Source organism: Tripterygium wilfordii, chromosome 12 (genome assembly GCF_013401445.1).
Source record: "Tripterygium wilfordii isolate XIE 37 chromosome 12, ASM1340144v1, whole genome shotgun sequence".
NCBI classification, from domain to species: domain Eukaryota; kingdom Viridiplantae; phylum Streptophyta; class Magnoliopsida; order Celastrales; family Celastraceae; genus Tripterygium; species Tripterygium wilfordii.
The window spans coordinates 8,929,653-8,937,127 of record NC_052243.1 but is presented as its reverse complement, the minus strand read 5'-3'; the positions used below and the strand labels follow the sequence as shown (position 1 = coordinate 8,937,127).

Below are 7,475 nucleotides of genomic sequence, written 5' to 3'. Positions count from 1 at the left end.
ATGATGAATTCAAAGCCAGCATCCACTCCACTGGATAGCAAATTAAATCTTGATACAGCCAGTGAACCTTTACAAGGAGTTAGTGATTACCAACGGTTGGTTGGTAAGCTCATTTATCTCACTATTACTCGACCTGACATTGCTTATGGTGTAAGTCTTGTTAGCCAGTTCATGCACGCTCCTACTCTTTTCCATTTGGGCATTGTCAAACGAATCTTACGTTATCTCAAGGGTTCTATTGGTCGTGGCATAGTTCTAGCTAAGCACGGTCACTTACGGATTACAGGATATAGTGATTCTGATTGGGCTGGAAATGCCCTTGATCGAAAGTCCACTTCCGGCTATTGTATGTTTGTTGGTGGAAATCTTGTTTCTTGGCGTAGCAAAAAACAACATGTGGTTGCTCGTTCTAGTGCTGAAGCTGAATATCGTGCAATGGCATCCAGTGCATGTGAACTAATATGGCTTAAGAGTTTGCTCACAGATTTGGGTTTTCCAAGTAGTCTTCCTATGACTCTCTTTTGTGATAATCAGGCTGCTATGCATATTGCTGCTAATCCCGTGTTTCATAGAAGCACAAAACATATTGAAGTTGATTGTCATTTTATTCGTCATCAAGTTCAGAATCAAGTTATTCAAACAGTTTACACTCGAAGTCATGATCAACTTGCTGATGTTTTTACAAAGGTTTTGTCTTCTGGTCATTTTCACCGATTATTGTCCAAGCTTGGCTCAATCAATCCCCTTGATCCAGCTTGAGGGGGAGTATTGACCTTATTGATATCCTCAAATTATGGAACAAATTATGGTACTTTTGTCCCATAATTTGCTACTCAAATTATGGAACAAATTATGGAACCTTTGTCCCACAATTTGCTCCTCAAATTATGCAACCTTTGTTCCATAAATTGCTCCTCAAATTATGGAACATTTGTCTTAGGGTGTAATGTTTGATCCCTATATATATGAGATTGTAATTGTAATGTTTCATCAATATACATACACATCAAATATTGCCTCTATTCTTCTCTACAATTGCTCCTATTTTTCTACATATTTCACTATAATGAAGTTAATTACCCGTCTCAATTATCAATTATGGGTAATTAAACCCTGAGAAATAGGAAATAACTACTTAGAGACATTTTCTTAAGTAAAAAATGTTGATTCATGAAAATATTATTGGTAAATACATAATATGTTTAATTGAAAATAGAAAACAATTTTTCAATATTTTAATCCAAACATGTTTTCTATTCTTAGAAAATAAAAATAAAAAATGAAAATAGAAAACAAAAAATGAAAATAGAAAATATTTTCTGAACCAAACGCACTCTAAAATTGTAAAACATACCCACTTTCACCAAGAGCAACATGAAGATTAAAGGTGTAGAAAAATAATTACACATCTATATAATCAACGATAGCAAATCACTATCTCAATCCTTCAATTCCTTTCTTCACCGAATAATTTGCCTCTTCAAGACACTAACTGCTTCATATAATCATATGGCGTGTGCGCAGCTGTGGAACGTGTGCGCGGCTGTGGGGGTGTGATGTCTAAGAGTAGAATTCGTAATCCTTGGCTTGAACAATGATTTGCCTCAATCCGCCGATCGATGATACGACCATCAATATAACACCAAGAATGATGCAAATCTGTGTTTATTCATATCAAATGAACTTTTATTCGAACGCAAAAATGACGAAACCAATCGAAAACATGAATGAAACAATTTGCCTACCCAATTAGTCCACCAAGATAGGCTGAACTTCCTTGGTTTGTAGATTGCAAGCCACATGATGCAAGGCAGCTGAAATTGACACAATTTCAGAAACAGAATTTGTGCCCAAAAGGCCGAAAAACAATCTTTTTAGTGCATAAGAATTTGGCTTACAAAGTATGTTGTTGGGGCGAAAGCAAATCCTCCGAAAAACGAGAGAAGACCACCGAAGAACGGGAATGTAATCCCAACGAACATGGTGGCAGCTGCAATACAAGAATGAACAAATTAATTCAAATGTCCAAATTGAAGTCTCTTCAACAAACAGAACTCAACAGATGAGTTTACTCACCGACGTAAAAGTTGCGCACGACGAAGCGAAGCATTCTAGTGGGCTTGAAATGCAGTTTCTTGACCAACAGAGTCTCCATCATATCAAAAACTGGCATTGCATAGATCTGTAATAACAAAAATCAAAACCCAATTATAAGAAAAAGATACTAAAAACTGACAAACACAGATAAACACCATCGCGGGGATCATTCAATCAGTACCTGGTAGCTTCCAATGACATGAACAACTACAAACATGTTTGCCATTGCAATGAGCCAAACAGGCTTATTCAATGAGATAAGGATGTTGTCTTCAACAGAATTGCCATACATCCAATACCCAATTAGAGCAACAGGGAAGTAGCACAATGCCACAACTATGTATGCCACAATAACACCTCTCCACATAGCGATCTTTGATGGCTTCTCGGGTGTAGATGGAATTGTTGCTTGAATCTCCAGCACCACATTGTGACCAGCATATGCAAAAGCCACTTCACCCAATGCACTCAAGAAGTTGAAAACTGTTCCTGTTGTTGTTGAGGCTTTGTACCCATATTGCACGTCCTCTTGAACACCCTTGTGGACTGCTGCTGACCAAGCAATCGTAGAGTAACTGCACCACAACATAAATAAAAACATCAAATTTTATGTTCCAATTTCAAGTTAAAGCATAACAACCCAACCCAACTTTGTCAATGCTTGGCTAGGACTAGCGTTCGAGGGTGTTGGTGAAACGCTCATGAACACCCCTGTCAAATATAGCCATAGAAATAGTCTGAATTTGTCCATTAAGCCTCACTGTTTTATCCTCAAAAGGCGTCTCTCGCAACGTTAAGGCAAAGGACTTGCAACGGAGCCCAACTTTGTCACATTCTGATGGGACAGTTCAAGGGCAATTCAAAATTTAAAAAGTCTCGCGAGCACCCCTACCAAGCATAGCCTAGTAGTTTTACTCTGAAAAGGCGTCTTGCAACAGTAAGGCCAAGCCTTTCTATATACACAATAGGGTCATTATCCACATTCTCAATATGGGATGTCGAGAGAGATTAGATTACCTTAAGGACATGACTGCGGCAGCCAGAGAGACGCCAGAGATGGAGTCGAAGTTGGGGAGATGGGAGAGCACAAAGTGAACAGAAGCGAAAATCATAATGAAGAAACTGAGCTTGATATTTTTGCATTCACTGCAAACAATATCGTGGAACTTCTTCAATGATTTGCCCCCAGTGACCATGTACACAATGCACACACCAACTTCAACAATTAGTTGTTGTGGCACAACAATGTAGAGACCAAGCTTTTCACCAAAAGCATGCTGACCCAGTTCATGGTATCTATCAAACCGTTTTCCAGGAACCATTTCATGCATCTCCACCATTTGCCAGAGTGTGTATAGAGTTATTATCCATGACAACACCATTATGACCACTCCAGGTCCCCTGAAACAAAAATCCCACAAAATTATGCACCAATTTTGACCAAAATTGTGATAATTTGAAAAAAAAAATTGACATTATTACCATCCAAGTTCTGACATGGCATAAGGGAGACCGAGAACACCAGCTCCAACCATGGCAGTGACATTGTGGAAAGCTGAGTACCACCATTTTGCATTCCTTGAAGATGTAATTGGAAGCCAATCATCAATTGCCTTCTGTTCTGCTAAATTCTCATCAACCTGGTAATTGAATTAAAACACCAGAAAAAAATTATTGAAAAGTGAATGAGAGACGGACAATATTATGAAGTTGGGCTGTGTTTGGTAAATAACAACACAAGCCTTTTTATTCAACCAACTTTATCTCTCTGTGTTTGGTGAATAACAACAAATGCCTTTTTATTCAACTTTATGTGCCTGTTTCTCACAGCAGACCGCAAAACGGATCCACTAACGATCCCGCTTTGTTGAACCGTTGTGCAAAACAGCACAGCGGGAGAAGCGAGCGGATCCGCTAGCATCCCAAAAGCTCCAGATAGGAGCTTCTGGGATGGTGTCCATAGCATTTTTTTTTTTTACATTTTTTTAATCATGTGAACCACATATAATAATGCTTTTGTCCCTTTAGAAATTAGTGTGGGGCCACTGTTATTATACTTTATAATATATACGGTTAGTTTAATAATAAATATTTAATATACTACTGTTAGTTTAACTAATATTTTGTAATTATAATTAATATTATAAATTAAATTTAATATTTATAAAAAAATGATTATATTTATTAGCTTAAAAAATTATGAAAATACAAAAAACAAAATATTAAAATTTTAATTATGAAAAATATTGTAATACTTAAAATTATTTTTAATAGTTTTAATACTTAAAATACAAAATATTAAAAAAAAATTTAATTAATAATTAAAAATTAATATTATATTTATTAGATTAATTTTAGTTTGAATAAGAATTATATTTATTAGATTAATTTTGATATAAAAATTATAAAATCTAATATTATAATAGTTTAATTCAATAATTTTTCCGCTAGCGTCAATTTTTAATTCACCAAACACTTCACAACATATTTCACAGCTTTAAGCTCAGTATATTTTTCACAGCATTTCCGCTAACATTGAAAATCAACTTTTCCGCTGTGCCAAACGGAGTCTATCTCCAAAGTTAGTAGAGTGAATGGCCGCAAAAGTCAATGAATCTCAACATAATGGGCTTCCAGAATCTTTGGAAAAACAATACTTTTTTTTGGTCCATTTTGTCGTTCTCCTATTAGCTGGAAAGCATGGAACTGTGTGAGAACATGTGGAAGCTATTGAAAGGTTGACCAAAGAAGAATTTTAAATTCTAAACTCTCAAGTTGCTAGACTCATGAAAATAAATAAAAAGGAAATATCAGAGGAAATCACATGAAAGACTGGACACCTATCTAAATCACCGGCACCGAAAATGGAAAACTCTTGGGACATAAATCCAAAACCCAGTAATTATAGGAGTTATCCTTGGTTCACCTTTTATTTATAATAATTTCAGTCAGACCCCTGAAGTTTTGATTGATTGCATAAACACCTTTTTCATGTCGTAAATTTATCTTTTGTAGGGTTATTTATGGGATTTTACAAGAAGTTCAAGGGTCTAGTTGTATATTAAACTAATAATTAATTGCGCCCATAGTAGGAAACATAAAAGGTACGGAGGACGGAAAAGTCAGATGTAAGCAGAAGCAATAAAAAAGAAAAAGAAAAATTATCAATAAAAACAGAGAGGAGGAAAATATTGCGTTTAGTAGAGCAGTTGAATTGATCTTTAATATTAGCATAAAAATTGTGAAAAAAAAATTGAATTTAAATTGTGTAATATGTTGTGAGTTGTTCAGATTTCACTTTACATTAATTAATTGCACCAAATCAACATAGTTTTGAAAACATTAACTGAGAAGGAAATGAAAGATCCAGAAAAGAAGAAATGAACATAAAGACCAAAAATTTTGTTATGGCTTATCAAATTCCTTTTCTTCCCAACTCTAATTGGCAGAATAAAACACAGAGATCCAAAATCAAAGCAAAATCCAGAGTTAAGGGCACGCAGTTATCACGATATAAAGAAAGAAGTAGCGAATCGCAAAAATAGAGAGAGGGGGAGAGACCGACCTTATCGTTGTAATCACTTGGAACTTGAGTACCCACCATTTCTCTGCGATGTGTTGGGTTGCAGAGAAAATTCTTATTGCTCTTTGGATTTCAAGACAAAAACGGACTCACACAGGCACCATATATATATGGATTACAGAGAGAGAGAGAGTGTCGTTGTGACGTTTTTGCGTTTGACTTGAGAAAGTTTTTCATTTTTTTATTAAACCTTAAGGTTTAACAGTTTGTGACCTCTCTCTCACTCCACCAATTGCCAGCTGGAACTTTCCGAGAAAAGTCTCACAAAACTGCCGCCTATTACAAGGCAAAATAAATTAACGCGCTGTTTCGTATAACTGTTATTTTTAGCTTTTTATTACGGTTTTCACAAAAATAAAAAAATAAGCCCATTTTGGATGACAATTTTTTACAGTATTTATATTACTTGCTATAAATGTTGCAAGTCATCCGAACAATAATTTCATGACACTTATTTCAATAGTTTTTTTGGGAGCATTTCTACTACTTATAAACTGTTACAACTTTGTACAATTTCATAAATTTTCACCAGCTTTTTCCTATTTTGTCCTTAGTCAATTACTGATATGCCAAATATACCCTCACTTGCAAGTGAAATTTGTTCCACTTGTGAAGGAATATTGTTATTAAAATCCTTCTCATTAAATAAATAAATTCAATTTATTTAAATTGATAATTGATTAATTAATTTATAATTTGTTATTATCTTTAATTAATTTAAATTCATTATATTAATTTTATAAATTAATTTGTATGTTTGGATACAGCATATACAACTAATACACAAAATACCCCTGCACGTAATTTGTCGCAATATGTTATACAACCCAAATGTTAATAGCAAAAGTTCAACCAAACATCTACCTAGCATTCAGGCAGCATATCTGCTACTAAAATTGTCTAACATTTCTGCTATCATCATTTTTGCTAGTATATCTGCTACTTTCAAAAAGTTTTACCAAACTAAAATTGTCTAGTGTTTTTTTTGTTCTAATTTTTGTGAAAACCTACATGATGTTTTCGAAAATTTTAAAAATATAAATAAAAAGTTTTTAGAACACACCACACACCCGATAACCCCCTTTTTCTCTTGCACGATATGCGTGCTAACCCAGCCAAGATAAATCATCCTTACGAGACAGGCTTCAGGCTCGGGTAAGTCCCAGACCAAGACGGGCTTCGGACCTGGGTCATTGTTTGGGCTTTCAAGCCCGAGGCAAGCTTCGGACATGCGTCATTGTTGGGTTTCTTGCCCGGGTCATTGTTCAGGCTTCGGGCTAGGCTAAGTCTCGAGGCCGGGATTCAGGTCTAGGTCAGTCTCGGGCCAGGCTTAGAGCCCAAGTTTGTCCCGGGCCCTGCTTCGGGAACAGGTAAGTCCTCGATGGGCTTTGGTCCCGAGTCATTGTTTAGGCTTCGGGCTAAGGTCAATCCCCGGATAGGCTTTAGGCTTGGGTCGGCTCCGATCGGGCTTCGAGGCCATGTCATTGTTCGAGCTTTAGGCTCGGGGTTGTCCCGGGCGGGGCTTAAGGTCATGGTAAGTCTTGGGCGGGGCTTTAGATCCGGGTCATTATTTGGGCTTCGGGTTTCGAATCGAGCTTTGGATTCGTTTGGGCCGTCCGTAAGTATTTTTGGGCTGCCCATGCTTGTTGTTGTCTTTTCAAGCTTGAGCCGGGATTTTTATCCCCAAGGCTTCACGACATCTCGCATGACAATCTCATCTTGAATCAAATTTATATTTTCATTTCTGTTTTAACTACACAACCAAACAAGTTGTCATATTTATGTTTTTATTTTC

The 7,475-nt window shown here is 36.1% G+C and overlaps 1 protein-coding gene across 1 annotated transcript; it reads right to left on the bottom strand.

Moving 5' to 3' along the window:
- Positions 1–1,335: 1,335 nt before the first annotated feature.
- Positions 1,336–5,816, bottom strand: LOC120011259 (lysine histidine transporter 1). The gene is made up of 8 exons (XM_038862328.1): positions 5,663–5,816; positions 3,580–3,737; positions 3,115–3,498; positions 2,279–2,672; positions 2,077–2,182; positions 1,899–1,990; positions 1,746–1,814; positions 1,336–1,659 (listed from the first exon to the last, which is right to left on the bottom strand). Exons 1-8 carry the CDS (start codon positions 5,699–5,701, stop codon positions 1,561–1,563), a joined length of 1,341 nt encoding a protein of 446 aa, XP_038718256.1. The 5' UTR covers positions 5,702–5,816; the 3' UTR covers positions 1,336–1,560.
- Between the last annotated feature and the right edge of the window lie 1,659 nt (positions 5,817–7,475).

Bases quoted from the DNA above. Each gene is read 5' to 3' on its own strand.
- LOC120011259 (XM_038862328.1), bottom strand. From the start codon at position 5,701: ATGGTGGGTACTCAAGTTCCAAGTGATTACAACGATAAG. The intron at 2,673-3,114 runs GTAATCTAATCT...GTTGTGGTGCAG, and splicing joins GCCGCAGTCATGTCCTTAAG to TTACTCTACGATTGCTTGGT. The intron at 1,815-1,898 runs GTAAGCCAAATT...TGTCAATTTCAG, and splicing joins TCGCCCCAACAACATACTTT to CTGCCTTGCATCATGTGGCT.